This window comes from Tympanuchus pallidicinctus, unplaced genomic scaffold (assembly GCF_026119805.1).
Source record: "Tympanuchus pallidicinctus isolate F22 unplaced genomic scaffold, pur_lepc_1.0 scaffold4, whole genome shotgun sequence".
NCBI lineage: Eukaryota > Metazoa > Chordata > Aves > Galliformes > Phasianidae > Tympanuchus > Tympanuchus pallidicinctus.
This window is the reverse complement of record NW_026294758.1, coordinates 13,755,796-13,772,655: the sequence shown is the minus strand read 5'-3', so window position 1 is coordinate 13,772,655 and position 16,860 is coordinate 13,755,796. Positions and strand designations below refer to the sequence as shown.

The window sequence follows — 16,860 nt, the reverse complement described above, 5'->3', positions numbered from 1 at the left end:
TACAAAGTGATGGCACTAACATTTGAAACTCATCTTTAAATGAAACTTAGTCTTCCTTCTGCCATTTTCTTTGGAACATGTTTTTCCCTGAATTTTGATTTTTCCATATAAAGAGTGAAACTCTACTACACTCTTTAAATAAATAGCAGAACATAGCAGTGTTGCCTTTGCTTCGGCAACCTCTGAATAATGTCCCGTCGTGAAGTGCTCAGACAGCCCCGGCCAAATCACACGCTTTTATGACACCAATGTGGTGAGCGGCAAATGGCGTTTATTGCAAGCAACACACTCTTCTTATAGTTGTCCCGTATATCACAGTGCTACCAATCACCCTTGCTACGGTTATCTGTGTCCAATAGACATGTGGCATGTCTTGTCTTGTCATGTCTCATCATGGTTTTCTTATGAGTCAAGGAGCCCCCGCAGAGGCTGATGACTGTTACAGCCCCCCTTTCACGTATTCGCTAACCACGCAAGGGGCCCACACAGATTACGCCTGGTTACGCCTGGTGACCTTGACAGCCCCCGCTTTACGTATTTGTTGACTACATCTCTAACTTGCGTATTTTGTTAACTACATCTCCCCCTCCCTAAGCTCAAGCAAATCTACTACAACTCGAGAGGACCCTAACCGCGTACACCCCGAAATCCCCGCATTGCGCCTATACATGCCATTGTCCTCTCGGTTAAGCCTTTTGCCCCGTTACATCGCGATTCGCCAAATAATCTTACCCTAATAACCTTATAACCTATAAACCTAATAATCCTAATATCTTAAACGTGAGTTCTATATAAAGCCATATATTGCATTCTCGACGCTGATTCCTTCATCTTGGCATTTGCCATATGAGTCATTTGTCTCAGCACACACTATACTTATATCTGTAATATACCTATATATCTATATATAATATGACTATAAGCATAAAGCGTATTAACGTTAGACTTAATGCAACTATAACTGAATACAAAATAGAGTTAAACAGAGTTAAACATTCCTGTCGCATTGGTGGACCATCCCAGAATCACTTCCCATCAGTGGTGTTCTCCATCCTTCTTTACTCTCTCTCTAGGACACGATGGATCTCTTCTGTGTCATGGTGAATGGTGATCAAAGTTTTCTGTCCATTGTCTCTTACATGTTTCAGCAACTGGTGCAGGTCATCATGTTGCAAAAGCTTCCTTACCAAGTTCCCTCCTTGGTAAGCCAAAACGAGATTTATCCCACTTGGAACAGGTGATAGGTCTTTAATCACCGTGTAATTATCCTGCAAGAACTGATGTGATGTTACAACACTTAATAATTAAAGCCACATCCTACAATACTAGTAAAGTTATAGATAGAGAGATTAGAGATTAGAGGTTAGAGTAATTGCTGATAGCTTCAGTGGCACTATCTATGCCCAATATATACCAACATTGTCTCAGGTACCTGTTGGAATGTACCTCAAAAGTGATAAATATTTGTTCAATATCAAGGCAGATGTCTCAGGCTTTGAGAGCATTGCTCTCACAAACCTGCTGTATGGAATTGCTTGTTCTCCAGGCCTCAATCTGGCCACCTCTCCCTGAAGGGAAACCATTCTAATGCCCACAATGTATACTGCACTGGCTTAAGCACCATGCACATCAGATTTGTTACATGAGGAAAGAGAAGGCCTGATGCTGTCAGGACTTCTAATGTATTTAAACTGAGGGATGATTTCAATCCCCATTTCTCTGCACAATCTATCAGGTGTGTGATGTCTTTCGGATTGAGAGGTACCCATTCCGGGTCTCTGTTATCATTCCCTATTATCAGGAGGATCTCTAGTACTCTTCCTCCCTCTATCAGGCTAGATCTAAACTTCCCACAATCTGTTAGTGCATCTCTCTTAACTCCTAAATGCAAATTCACCTCTCTCCTTTCACTATCCTTTTCAGTCACAGCTGGAAGCTGCGGGCTCCGCACCCCTCTCACTGTGCCCATCTCTCTTTGACCATGCACTGACTGTTGTAGAGGCTTCTGATTGGTTGCATGCGCACTCAATCCTGTAAAAGGATGTGTGGGTCGAGTCAATGGGTCTGAACACTGTGGCAGAGAGTGGGTCCGGAGACTATCGCTATTTCTTTCTCCGTTGGGTGCAACCTGAGCAGAGGGCACTGGCCGGACGCCACCTACTCCTTCAGACGCAGTCAGGGTGGACAGTGCTGGCCGGACACAACCATCCCAGCGCCTGTAACTTACATCGCTTCCCTTTCTCTCTGCTGTTTTTTCTTCTACTACCTCCCTAACTTTTAACCAATCCGTACCCAAGCCTTGCCCGCAGTCCCCACCCCTCTGGGTGTTACTGCATTCCACCTCCTGAGAGGAGACAGCAAATGTCCCATCCCAGCTCACTTTTTTCCCTGCCCCCACAGGTGGTGTTAGGTTACACAGAGAAGGATACAGCGGTTGTCCTGGATACGGCTGGGGAGTTTCAGAGACCTTGGATTCTTGCGCTTGTGCCGTTTTGCAAGATAAAAGTGCAGACAGTTCAGCGTAGTCTTCTTCTAATTGTTTATGCGAAGCTGGAGCCGAGGGGGGAGCAGAAGGGGGTGCCGAAGGTGCGGACGAGATGTTAGTCGCCATAGCTGAGGGCATATTTGCGGTGTTCTCTTCCTCAGGGGACCTGCAAGAAAGTACGCTTCCCGCGCCGTTTCTCACGGTGTTATTAAATTCGAAGCCCATCATAACACGCGCAGCTTCAGGAATTCTATCTTCTTCTCTCGCGGCTCGGAGAGCGCCGAGGACCAACCCCCAAATTTTAAGCTCCGCAACTTTCTGCTCCTCTATCGCACGCTGCGCAAGCGCGGATGTAAATGCATCCCATCTAGTGGGGTCTAAAATGCCTTGAGAGGAAGGAAGTTTCCACTCCTCTTCCAGGCGAGTAAGTACAGCGGCAATGTCCTTCTCAGAAGGAGCATCCTCACTGAAATAGTCCTTACAAGCTTGATGCAATACCTTAATGACGGATTCCATGGTTGTCCAGGGTGATCAGCCCTCCACCTTCCACAAGCTTACCGCTGTGGGATAACTTCGCAGCTGCGCTCACAGCCCCAGGGGGATCAGTCCCTCCGGCTCTTCCGCCGCCTTACCGCCGCGGGCTCCTGCGTCCGTCGCGCAACCGGCTATCACACATTCACGACTGGGACATGGCATTATCACGTCGGGGTCACCACTTGTTGCCTTTGCTTCGGCAACCTCTGAATAATGTCCCGTCGTGAAGTGCTCAGACAGCCCCGGCCAAATCACACGCTTTTATGACACCAATGTGGTGAGCGGCAAATGGCGTTTATTGCAAGCAACACACTCTTCTTATAGTTGTCCCGTATATCACAGTGCTACCAATCACCCTTGCTACGGTTATCTGTGTCCAATAGACATGTGGCATGTCTTGTCTTGTCATGTCTCATCATGGTTTTCTTATGAGTCAAGGAGCCCCCGCAGAGGCTGATGACTGTTACAGCCCCCCTTTCACGTATTCGCTAACCACGCAAGGGGCCCACACAGATTACGCCTGGTTACGCCTGGTGACCTTGACAGCCCCCGCTTTACGTATTTGTTGACTACATCTCTAACTTGCGTATTTTGTTAACTACATAGCAGGTGGGCACTCTTGTTAAATTCTTCTTAATAACAATGAATTATCTCAAAACATAATAATGCTGCACATTAGTTTTCCTTTGAAACAAAGAACGCATTCTGTTATATCAAGTAAGAATGTTTGTTTGAAGAATTCTTTTTAGAGTCTTTAATAAGAGTATTGTGGATGCAAACCAGATCTAAATAGATTTAGCCCAAATCTTTTAAGCAAAAATCTCTAAAATTTGGAATTCAACTTCAGATTCAAGAGCTGGAACTTCTATAAAACTGAAATACTGTATTCTGCCTACAATCATCTTGAACCGAACATCAAACTATTACTGCTGCCATAAAGTTCCAAAAAGGGAAATGAGTTGAAGTAATTAAGCACTGTCATTCCCTTAAGTACATTAATAATACTACTACTAATAATAATAATAACAGTAAAGATAATATTTAATGACTGACTAGGAAAGATTTGGTAAATTTATGAAAAGGTATCACGATACCCCAAGCTTCTTTGCGGAATGAAGAAAAAATAAGGCAGAGTACTACAAATGAAATTTTTCTACTGGAATATTTACAGACAGCCAGGATTCCCTTCATACTTTTTACTACACTGACTGATGACACCAGAAAGTGTAGGTGTTTTATTTTTAATTAGTTTTCAGAGTTCTAAATTAATATAAGAGGAATCCATATGTTCTGCAGGAAACCTTACATTTTTAGCGTATTTTTGGAAATAATAAAGCCTTGGAAAGAATAAGCACTAAGATGTGACCTAAAAGGTTTAAAAGGGGAAGGACAGAACAAAAAATAGGTAATATTTCTCTTCTGACTGGAGAAATTTACTTTCTGCTCCACTTCAATGAATTTTCATGTCTTTTACTAAATTGGCGATTTCAGTAGAGTATGTCATAACTGTTACTTGTTTATGTGCCATGGAAATTTAGTTCTCCAAAACACCACTAATGGAAATGATCAGTTTTACCTACAGATTCCGTAGCCACCAGTGAAACCGCTGCCAAGAATATTCTTATTTATTGTCTATTTCATCTACCACCTCTATTGTAGTTTGCTAAATATTGTGTTTGTACAATTTGAAAACTAATATCTTCAAATTTCAAGTAGTAAAGGCAAGTTAAAAGGGTTAGTAAACCTAGTACTCAAACTAAGCTTCAGAAGTAATGTGGATTTTCATTCTTCTTGCTTGGATCCTTAACTTTATAAGCTTAAATGGTAAACTACATTTTCTTCTACTTCATTTTTGCAGTGAGAAAATAGTGAAAGATGTTACTGTGTCACCAAACATAAATCTGGAATACTCCATCTCGTGAAAAAACAAAAATAAAAATTATTATCACACTCATATTGTTTTCCTCACACTTTTTATTATGTCAGATAAAAGTCTGCTTGTTCACAAGTAGCTGTAGAAGTGTGTTCCCCCCTCTTCCCAGCTTCCTACTTCAGCCTGGCAAAGACTTTGATCAGGACTGCTGACAATCAAAGTATTGCCAAGGCAGGTTAACAAATATAGTACCATGTGAAACGGATAGCAGACTAGTTCAACAAGTACCAACAGATCATAGGATAAATACTATGACTGAGTCAATCACTTTACCCCATAAATAGTGATCTGCCTAAAGGCCCTTTGAGCTCTCCTGCAGGGTAGCAGTTGCACAATAGAATCTTCCCTCAAGCAGGGACATCTGTGGAGGTTACACCAGAGCACAGATCCCTTACACTGACATCAAAGTGCAGGGCTGATATGGATACTGAGTAAGTGACCAATAGTTTTAAGCTTTTCTAGCTTCACTATGGTTATATCTTAGGTTGATTGTCTCTCAGGACAAGGGAAAATGGCCTTAAGTTGCAACAGGGTAAGTTTAGATTGGATGCATAACATTCTCTGAAACACATTGGTTGCCTTTCTTAAAATCAGAAGGAAAACAATAGTACTTTCACAATTTAGTGGTTTTTTTCCTTTTTTTTTTCTTTTTTTTTTTTTTCCTAAGTGTTGTGTATGGCTTAAAGAAAAAACAATGCTCAGCCCAGTTTTTTAAGTGCATTTAAACACTAATCTGGTGGATGCCTGATATCGTATGAATTGGAAATTGCCACAGGAATTTTGTTTGATGGATAACACAAGTTTAATTTAGGAGGAAATTTTCTGCTATCCTCTTTAGCCTCCTGCCCTGGCTGGACTTCTGATAGAGACTGCTTTGATGGAAAGACTTATGTTCTATCACAAATATTGTGATATCACATACATCTTTTGTGTTGTGTTAATCATCATGTATGTTCTCTTTTATTTTTAATTCATGTGAACATAAGAAGGTCAAAGAAAATATTTTGAGGTAGTAGAGCACAGTGGACAAGGTGGTCTGCTTATTTGGTGTTACTTACCTTATTACTCTTCAAATAAAAATGGGCCTGATATGGCCTACTAATGACCTTAAATGAAAGTGTGTGTGGTACACTGGATGTTTGTCTTAAAGGCCAAGTTTAACTGTACCCATATTAAATAAAGTAAGATTTCTGAATATGTGTATCGTATAAATTAGGAGATAAAGAGATGGGGGGAAAAAAAAAAGGCAGAAGTGGAGTGAAATAGAGTACAGTAATATTTCACTTCCAGTTTTGTAGTACTTTCCAATTCTGATTCATTTTCTGAAAGTATCAGTATTTATTTTAATTGCTAGATAGTTCATCAAAACATTCAAATAAATTGTATTTTTACCATGGGTCCACCTATCCTTGCAGCAGGCTAACAGAACCAGCAGGCTTTTAAAAAAGAATTGCCAAAGCACCCTATTTTCTTGGTGCTTGTGATATTGACCAGAACAAAAAGCCAAAAAAGGGTGCTAAGGACAACTCGCATGATGTGTAAGTGCTTCAGTGTGCTATGATAGGCAGAAATCAATGGTTGTTTTCATAGTTATTCACCACTGATATTCTTCTGTGCTCAGCTCAGTTGTATACCTTCAAGTAGGTCTGGACTATGGGGCTCAAGGCCGCTGCAATGTGGCTCACACAATTTAGACAGAATTAGATGATGCAACACTATACAATAAGGTATACAATAAAGGTATTAGATTCAGATGCCTGACTTGACAGAGTCTCTCCAAGGTTGGTCTCATTACAAGCTCTGCTATACTCAAATGTTGTGACAGAAAACTTAGCTACAAATGTTTCATAATGCAAGTAGCTCTGACTTCTTCCTTTCTGTTGCTGATACAGTCTCAAATGTGAATTAGCTGCATCAGTACCATTCGAGCAAATTTAACAAAAGTGTAAAACAAAGTTCCACATAGTTGCATAGTTTATTATTGTGTATACATATATATTTTAATTTTACCATTACATATTTTTTTAAAACTTAGCTTTGTTTAAAAAACAAAACAAAACAAAAAACTGCACAGAGAATAATAATATCCTAGATTAGGAATGTACAGAGAAACAAGGTAGATTTAAAGTTACAATAGCAGTTGTTCAATTTTCAATTAGTACCATACAGTAATTAGATATGTTACTTAATTTATTTCTGTAGGTCGTTTGCTTTCACCTGTGCTGCTTTCTTCATTTATCAACCTTATCTACAGAACAGCAGGGAAATCATCCTACTTTACGGTTTCTATTTAACTTTTCTCTACTAAAAAGATAGAGTGTAAATTAACTGTAACTAATGTCTCTACATTTCTAGTATGTCAAATTGAAATTAGTCTGAAAAGATAAGAATAAATTCTCTATCCAAGATAATTCATTATCAGTTTCTAACATTTTATGCTTAGTCAAATCCTATCTTCTTCTTCTTCTTCTTTTTTTTTTTCTTTCCTATTTTAAGATGTGTTTATATGCTGAAAGAAGGAAAGAAAGAAAGAAAGAAAGAAAGAAAGAAAGAAAGAAAGAAAGAAAGAAAGAAAGAAAGAAAGAAAGAAAGAAAGAAAGAAAGAAAGAAAGAAAGAAAGAAAGAAAGAAAGAAAGAAAGAAAGAAAGAAAGAAAGAAAGAAAGAAAGAAAACAGAATAATCTGAGAGATTTAGGAGAAATTCAGAAATTTTCTTTTCCGAGTGCCCATAATTTCAGCTTTTAATTCAATGATTGTTTCACATTATTACAAAACCAGACAGTTTGCCACATTTTATATGTAATTTTAAATAGGAAGTATCCTATTCATCATTTATTTAAATTTAACTTTGATAAATACTACTGGTCAGTCATTGTCAGATGCTTTCTGGTACTGAACTTGTAGCCAGTCATAGAAATCACTTGAAAGATTAAGTACTGAATGGTTGCATATAAAAACTATGTATAAAAGCCTTTCATTTTCAGCATTTCTCAGGGCTATGACACTTGTATTATGTTCTCCACTAGTGGTTTCTGCAGTCTGGCATCAGTTCCTGGGATCTCCCAGTCATCTCATTGAGCTTACTGGGGTCCCAGGTCCTTAACTCTGTCTAGACATCACTGTACAGATTTGATAACTTTTCCCTTGGTTTACAGTCAGGCTGGCAAGGCCCTCGTTTTGTTTTCTGTGCCATTTGCTCTTTCACTGTCTGCTGCTTAGTCTGGAATGTGTCCACAGTGTTAACCTCTCCAGCTACCAATATCAGAAAATAAAAATACATCTATCAAAATTTCAAAAGAATTTGTTTATGTGGCAGCTTTCAGTCATGATACTTTCATGAACATGAAAGTTCAGTAGAGTTATATGACTTAACACAGAATGAAAACTTCATTTACTATGCACTGACTTTATTAACTGAAGCTAGTTGAACTGTTAAACTAGCACCTCAGTAGGTCAGGCTTCTGTGAACTTATGCATAAGAATGAAATAAAGAAGAGTTTCAATTTTATGAGAAAATTCTACATTTTATGAAATAAATTAATGTAAATTAAATTCAATTGAAACAATTCAGAACTTACATCAATTCTATTTTGTTTTGTTTTTCCAAAGCTAGTCCTTCCTTCTTTGTAAATAATTTGTCCTCTTTATGAAATCCAAAATTTTTTTGGCACACATCTCAAAAAATTAAAAAAATCAGAAGTTTTTAGTTTACATTGTTTTTCAGACTTGCTTCACTATTAGTCCATACAAGTGGTACTCTATAGGTAGCTAATATTGTTAAGGAAAGTGGGTATGCAAAAGACTGTAATGGGCAAACACTGACAGCTCCTAAAATTCACTGAGCCATTTAACATGAGCAATGAGTCAGAGCTGGAGACCCACTGAGAAAGATCAATAGTGAATGCATTATCATTGATATTTTCAATGACAGGAATAATAATGCAACATTTATTTCTGGCACAATGTTGTATCAAGTCCTGTTCTTTCCCTTCTCATGAATTGGGATGTACTTCTTTCTGGTGCAAAACAGGGATATTCCACTGCATTTTACAGAATTATTCTGTTCAATCTAGTTACTACTGTTTTTTTCCAGAATATATTGGTTAGTTAAACTTCCTGTGAATATCACAGAAATTCACTGTGAGGCTGACATTAATGGTAGCAAGATGGCAAGGCAACAATATAGCATTCTACAGCACTCTTCACTGTCAAATAAACAAACATGTAGCTTATAGATTTCTGTCAGCTGAAACAGAAAAAAGAGGTAAAATGAAAGAAGTCAAAATAATTTTTGCTAATCTGGGAAAGAGATCACATGGAGAGGACATGCAGAGTAAAGTTAGGAATAATTCAAATGCTTCTGAAGGGAGGATTTTAACTCACATTAGCCTCCATGGTCTTTAATCTGCTGACTTCCACCAAACTCTTTAAATCCTAACCATCTTTGAAGCTGTCCCACTTTTTTCTTTCCTAAGCATCACAATTTTTTTTGTTGTTGATGAACATCATGAACATCTATGTCAAAATGTAAATCAACTGCATTTTTCTGTGTAGTAGAACAGCTTCAATGTAATTAACTAAACACTGTAATAAGCATAACTTCAATTAAAAGGAAGCCGTTTTATCTTCTACAGTAAAATATTCCTCATAGAAATATCCAAAAATGTGGATTTCCATTTAAAGTTAATACTTCAACTTTGGAGAGAGCACTCAACAACTTCCAATTTTTAAAACTCTAATGGATTCTTCATATGCATTATTCATTAAATTTTGAAACAGAACTATTCTTTGACTTGTTTATTTTCAGGTTTCTTGATGTATTTACTGCCAAGCATCAACCCCTTGAAACGTTCGATTTCTTTCACTGTATATCTGTCAATTCCTTGTGAAGTGTTTTGAACGCTCATAAATTGCAAGTTACTTTCAAAGATTAATATATTAAGATCTACAATATTTCTTAGCATGGTGCCCTGTTTGTATCAGTATTTCCTCATCTATCTGGTTTAGCTTCTTGATCAGAGATCAGTTTCCATAACTATGACCAATAGTAAGACAAGCAACACAATTCTTTAATTACTTTTTAAAAAATGTAAAAATTTCAGTATTTCTGAAGTCCTGGCCTCCACCTTTTCTGATTTTCTCGGGTGGAATAATATGTCCATCAAAATTTTTTAAGCTTCAGCCATATGAAAAGCTCTGCCTTTGTCATAGTTATTTACAAATGGAGAGGATGAAGGAAGGAGTGAAGAAAGGATTTATTTTCAATTTATTCTATTAATTCTTGGCCATGTGAGCCAAATGTGTAGAAGTCAACATTTGGGAAAATGGAGAAAGTTAGGTATTGGTAGTTTGGAGTTCATCTTGGATATTATGACACTTTAGATCTTTCTTAGATCCAAATGGTAATTCAGGTGAGAATATTACTAGCATGTGGTTCCACACAATGCATTAAGTGCGTTCCCAGATTCTAGTAGGCCAGTTCTGTTCTCTGGTCATCAAGAGGTGAATGAATGTTCACTGTGTTTTTCTGAAAATGTACTGCTTCATTTTCACAAGCATGCTAAAAAAAGAAGAATCTAAATTAATCATTTTTAAATAGGTAACTCTTCTGTATTTATGTCTTTTCAAGTTAAAAAACAAAACAACAACAAAAAACATGCTTTCTAAAGGCATTATAGTTAACAATCAAAAATATTCTTTTAATTTTAGTGAGCTGAAATGGTGATATCACCAAACAACTATTTGTTCAAATGAGACATTTCCAATTTTATACAATTTATGTCTGAATATGTCAAGTAGAAGCCAAATCTACTGAAACATAGTGAGTAGGGAGGCTTTCCTAATGTTACAGAAAGATATGTTTTAGGCACATCTAAAATTTTAAGAACAAATTTTCGTTTTTCAGGTAACTTTTTGGAGTTCAATAGAAAAATTAACTGTGGTATGTGATAGAAGAAGAGGATGTGAATTCCCAGGAAAAAATTTGAACTGAAGAGTAAGTGTTTCCAGTCATCAATACAGAGGAAAGCAATGAGCAGCAATGGCTCAGAGAGGAATAAGCTCCTGTCTCACATATAATGGCCATGAATTTCACAGCAGAAGAGCGAAAGCTGAAAAAGCTTGTTACTGTTCTGTCCCAGATGGCATCACCTCCAGTAAGTAAAACAGCTGCCGCTGAGTGATTCAGTTCAATAACTTGGGCACTATCTTTCCATCTCCTTTTCCATCTGAGCAGAGATACTTCAAAGCTCAGTTACGTATAATACATGCTTTGTCCTTCTATCAGACAAAGACCAAAATATATTTTGTTCTCCTTTCTTAATTTCATTACATTTTATAAGCAGTCAAATATTAATAGCTGTGGGAACGCAAAGAAAATCAACTAAGTATTCAGACATCAGTTTTAGAAAATTGGGAATACTTGCTTGTTCGCTTCTTTACCACATTCTACTGTGACATTCAAGCTGAAGTTGTCCATTTTGCAGTGAATGAATTCATGAACTTTGGGTCAAACTAAGAAGCTAGAAAATTAAATAAAGTTTAGCGTCTACTTAGATGTTCCCTCTGATAATTACACTGCATAACATATTGAGATTGTGTACATTCAGCTGCATCTATTAACAGGTGATCTTTCAGGCAGGAAGTACTTGTTTGTATGCAATACCATAATTTTGAGTGGCAGCTGTAATTCTCTTGTACTAATCAGATATAAAGTATTATATCTTTGTATCAGTCACATATTTTAATACATTATTTGTGTGTAATTCTGAACAAATTCCAGTTTTCCATGCAGTCTACCAGAGAGCATTCTTCAATAAAATGCGAAAAAAAAGAAAAAAAAAGGAGTTCAAACAGTGTTAGGATGATGTTTCTGTTTAAATCTTTGAATACATTACATGGTATCAGTGTCATAAAGACAATGGCTGCTCTTTGCATCTAGGCATTTTCAGTAAAGTGAAACGGCATGACACTGCTAGAGGGCATGAAGCAAAGATGGTGAAGAGTCTGGAGGGGAAGACCTAAGAGAAGTAGCTGACATCCCTGGTTTTTCTAAGAGCAGAAGAGGTGAGGAGAAACCTCATCATGGCTGCTGATCCTCACAGGGAGGGAGTGGAGGGCAGCGCTGAGTTCTGCTGTCTGTGACAGCAACAGGGCTTGAGGGAACAGCATGGAGCCGTGTCAGGGGAGGGGCAAAGGTTTAGGGAAAGGTTCTGAACCAGAGGGCATTAGGCATATAATGGGCTCTCCAGGACAGTGGGGTTTGTGTTTGTACAGTGCTCTCAGTAACAGGGTTTAGATTTTGGTTGGTCCTTTTTTGGAGCCAGGAGTTGGGCTCATTAGTCCTTGTGGGTGCCTTTCAGCCCAGGATGTTCCATGACTCAGTAATACTGCCTCAAGGCTGGGCCTTACTGTAGTGCAGCTGTGAAAGAAGTCATGGACCCTTCTTCTACTCCACCTTACTTCAACCATGGCTTAGTTTTAAGACATCAATGGCAGTCTCAAGAGACCCAACCACTTTGTAGTCCAATCCACTTTGTTGTCGTCAACAGAATGTTGCAAAGCACAAAAGTAGAAATAAAAACCTTATGATTTACCCTACTAAAACCATTTTCTTTTAATAGCAATTTAGCCCAACCCTTGAGAAAATGACTTTAACAACACAAGATTTTTGTCATTCTCCTGTGCCTTTCAGAGATCTCCTCATGTAACAACATTTATTTTACCCAGATAGAATTCACACGTACAAGGTCTGCTTTGAATATAATGCCTCCTATTTTCTGATGTTGGCCTACATCAGAAGCAGATCTTGGTGATATGACAGAAGAGACTGAACTTTCCCACCAATATTCTGTTACATTTTGTTTTCATGCAGCAAGCAAGAGGCTTGTTCAGCCTGGAAAAATGAAGGGCTCTGAGGAGACCTCACTGTAGCCTTCTGTTACTCATAAGGGGAGCTCATAAGCAGGAGAGATAGATGGTCTGACAGTGATAGGGCAAGGGAGAATGGCTTTAAATTAAGAGAGGAGATTTAGATTAGATATTAGGAGAAAGTTCTTTATTCAGATGATGGTGAGACCTTGACACAGCTGCCCAGAGCTGGTGGTGCTCAGGACTGTTGGATGGGATGAGGACAATATTGTCACGGGAAGCTGGATATGAGCCAGTAGCATGCGTTTGCAGCCCAGAATGCCAACTGTGTTTTGGGCTGAATTAAAAAAGGGATGGCCAACAGGGAGAGGGAGGTGATTGATCCCCTCTACTCAGCTCTTATGAGGCCCCTTATAGATTTCTCTGTCCAGAACTGGGGCCTCCAGCACAAGTAGGATGTGGAGCTTTTGGTATGTATCCAGAGGGCCACTAACATGAATAGAAGGCTGGAGCACCTCTCCAAGAAGACAGGTTGAGGGAACTTGGCTTGTTTAGTTTGGAGAAGAAAAGACTCCGGGGAGACTTCATTGTGGCCTTTCAGTATTTGAAAGAAGCATATAAACAGGAGGGAGAACAACTGTTAATGAGAGTGGAAAAGTGATAGGACAAGAGGGAATGGTTTTAAACTGAGATAGGGGAGGTTTAAGTTAGATATTAGGAGGAAGTTTTTCACACAGAGGGTGGTGACATACAGGAAAATGTTGCCCAAGGAAGTTGTGGATACCCCCAACCTTGGCATTCAAGGCCAGCCTGGATGTGGCTCTGGGCAGCCTGGACTAGTGGGTGGTAACCCTGCACATAGCGGAGGTGTTGAAACTAGATGAGCATTGTGGTCCTTTTCAACCCAGGCCATTCTATGGTTCTATGATTCTATGGTAGCAAACAACCTGCCCATAATAAGGGCTTGTAACTGGGCAGGTTTTAAGTTCCCTTCTGACTTAAGACATTCTATGATTCTGGTTCTATATATTTTTAAGTAAATACCGGAAAGAAAGTAAACAGAAGTACAATTTAGTTTTGAGTATGCAGAGCTATATTTATTATGTGCAGTTTAACATATTATGTATAGTATGCATATTTTACTACTTTTTAGAGTAACTGTATTTTTTAGAGTAACTGTCTTATGTCACTATATTTAGGTCTGTTATTTTTGTCTGTTCCAGTCATTTGTGTAACATCTCCATTATATCTACCCTAGTGTGATAGATTTCTATATTTCAAAACCACAATAAATTTCTACATAAATGACATAAGCATTTAATTTAAATGCATATTTTTATTGCAGATATTATAGCGTAGTTTGTACAGAGTAATAAATCTAGGAAAAATATAAGAGATTTTATTATTTTTGACCTCAAGTCACATCAAGTTAGCTATTGAAATTAAAATAAGACTTGAAATTTTCATCAGTGACGAACAAGAGCCTGCATACCATACTTGTCAAAACCTGCACCAGCAGAGATATCCCACTGCCATTGTTGCAACTGCTAAAGCATATCACCCATAGCCTCACTGTGCTCACATCCACACTTTCAGCAAGTGGCAATGAATGTCAGTGGGTGCCATTTCTTTCACATGGACAAATTCAGTGGCATGCCTTTGCTTCATACTTCCACACTAGATGCCATTCTGTTAGACTGCCCCTTTGCTGCAGATATAATACTGTAAGAAAATGAAGTTGTTGATGACTTTTCTTAATTATTATTTCATTTTCTTCATGTTGAAAATATTAATACCTTTAAAGTAAATCAACATTAGTGAAATGCTTTACTGCAGCAGATTGTTCAAAAGTCAAATTATTGCAAGAGAAAAGAAGGATAATTTCCAAATTTTGAAAAAGCACTTCAAACATAAACAGCTTTGAACTAATCAGACAAAACAAAAGAAAAATAATATAAACCTCTTCCTGTCTTTCAGACAAAGAAGCATAATATGCTCTTCACAGATTCATGCTACCTGAGACTTATTTATTAAAAAAATAAATAAATAAAATAAATTACTCATACTTCGTGTTTTAGAGAAACTTCTCACAAATTACGGCATGCCTCTGAAGTAGTTCTGCAAAGTGACCAAGTGCCCCCATTTCTATTGAGCTTTACCAGCTATACAGGAATTATTACTGGAACATTAATTTGTACCTTTGAAGCCACAAGCTTAAAAGGCATAATATTTGCTGACATGGTTGGGAGAAAAATAAAAATAATATATAAAGCTTGCTTCCCATAACCCATAACTCAGAATTCATTTCACACAAGAGAACTATAAAGAGAATATCCTTTTCAGAATGCTAAACTTAAACCTGAACAGCTTTTCCTTCACAGTCTCTGTTTGATGAAGATGTTAAATAAGCACTGGTAGCCATTCATAGTATTTCAACAGCAGTAAAATATAACGATACTCAGAAGTTTGGAGCTGTTCATTTTCAACTCCCACGCAAAATCATAAGGCCCTCTCAGCTTACCCTGTTAATTTTTAAGTGCTTTTTGCCAGATTTGAAATACTCTCCCATTTCTTAAAGCAAATAGAAATATCTGAATAAAGATTCTTAGAGGTAACTCAAAAGACAATTCAAGAAGAGACTACCAACATAGTAATCACAGAAATGCAAAAAGAATTTGAAAGAGAATTCTTCAAATCAAGTAGCATGAGCTCTCCTAAAGCATATTCGTAAAGAGATCAAAGACAATTTTTACAGAAAAATCTCAAAGATTTTTTTATAACCTCTTGAACATTTTTTTGATTGACTAATTATCCAGTTTCTATGAACTTAACAGCAGATGAGTGTTATACTAGTTACTACTCTGTGAAAGAAATCAACACAATATCATTTTATCTGCAAGATACAGGAAGCTTTTCTGTTTTTATTGAGTTCGGCTGCTGTAAATATGATACACCAAGGAGACAAAAGAATAAATGAGAAGTATTGTATGTACAGCAATGACGGGAAGAATTGTTCTGACAGCTAAAACTTACAGAAGTAGGATTTTTTCTATAGATACTAAGTGAAATCAAAGTCAGTAGATGAAGAAAATTTATTTTTTAAAAGATAAATTTATTAATTATGATAATGTCATTTTGCAGACTACAGCTTCCACATACATATTTAAATATATCAATATATTGAATGTATATATACCATATATATATATATGTATATCAATATATCAGAGAATCACAGAATCACAGAACTGTAGGGGTTGGAAGGGACCTCCAGAGATCATCGAGACCAACCACCTGCCAAAGCAGGTTCCCTACAGCAGGTCGCACAGGTAGGCATCCAGGCAGGTCTTGAACATCTCCAGAGAAGGAGACTCCACAACCCCCCTGGGCAGCCTGTTCCAGCGCTCCGTCACCCTTGCCATAAAGTTCTTGCGCACATTCGTGCCAAACTTCCTATGCTGCAGCTTATGTCTGTTTTCCCTTGTCTCCAAGTACCACTGAAAAGAGACTGGCCTCACCACTATGGCCCCAGCCCTCAGATATTTATAAACCTGGATTAGATCTCCTCTCAGTATTCTTTTCTCAAGGTTGAACAGACCCAGTTCACTCAGCCTTTCTTCATAGGAGAGATGCTCCAGGCCCTTCACCATCTTTGTGGCCTCCGCTGGACTCTTTCCAAGAGGTCCCTGTCTGTTTTGTACTGGGGAGCCCAGAACTGGACAGAGTACTGCAGATGAGGCCTTACTAGGGCAGAATAGAGGGGGAGGATCACCTCCTTCGACCTGCTGGACACGCTCTTTTTAATGCACCCCAGGATGCCATTGGCCTTTTTGGCCACAAGGGCACACTTCTGGCCCATGGCCAAACTGTTGTCCACCAGGACACTCAGGTCCCTCTCTGCAGAGCTCCTCTCCAGCAGCTCGTCCCCCAACCTCTATTGGTACATGCAATTATTCCTCCATAGGTGTAATATTCTACACTTGCTTTTGTTGTCCTCATCTGGTTTCTTACTGCCCAGCTCTCCAGCTTGTCCAGGTCTT

General features: G+C 38.3%; 1 protein-coding gene across 1 annotated transcript; it reads right to left on the bottom strand.

Moving 5' to 3' along the window:
* Positions 1-251: 251 nt before the first annotated feature.
* Positions 252-3,615, bottom strand: LOC128089276 (uncharacterized). The gene is made up of 2 exons (XM_052700523.1): positions 1,236-3,615; positions 252-1,178 (listed from the first exon to the last, which is right to left on the bottom strand). Exon 1 carries the CDS (start codon positions 2,999-3,001, stop codon positions 1,550-1,552), a length of 1,452 nt encoding a protein of 483 aa, XP_052556483.1. The 5' UTR covers positions 3,002-3,615; the 3' UTR covers positions 252-1,178; positions 1,236-1,549.
* Between the last annotated feature and the right edge of the window lie 13,245 nt (positions 3,616-16,860).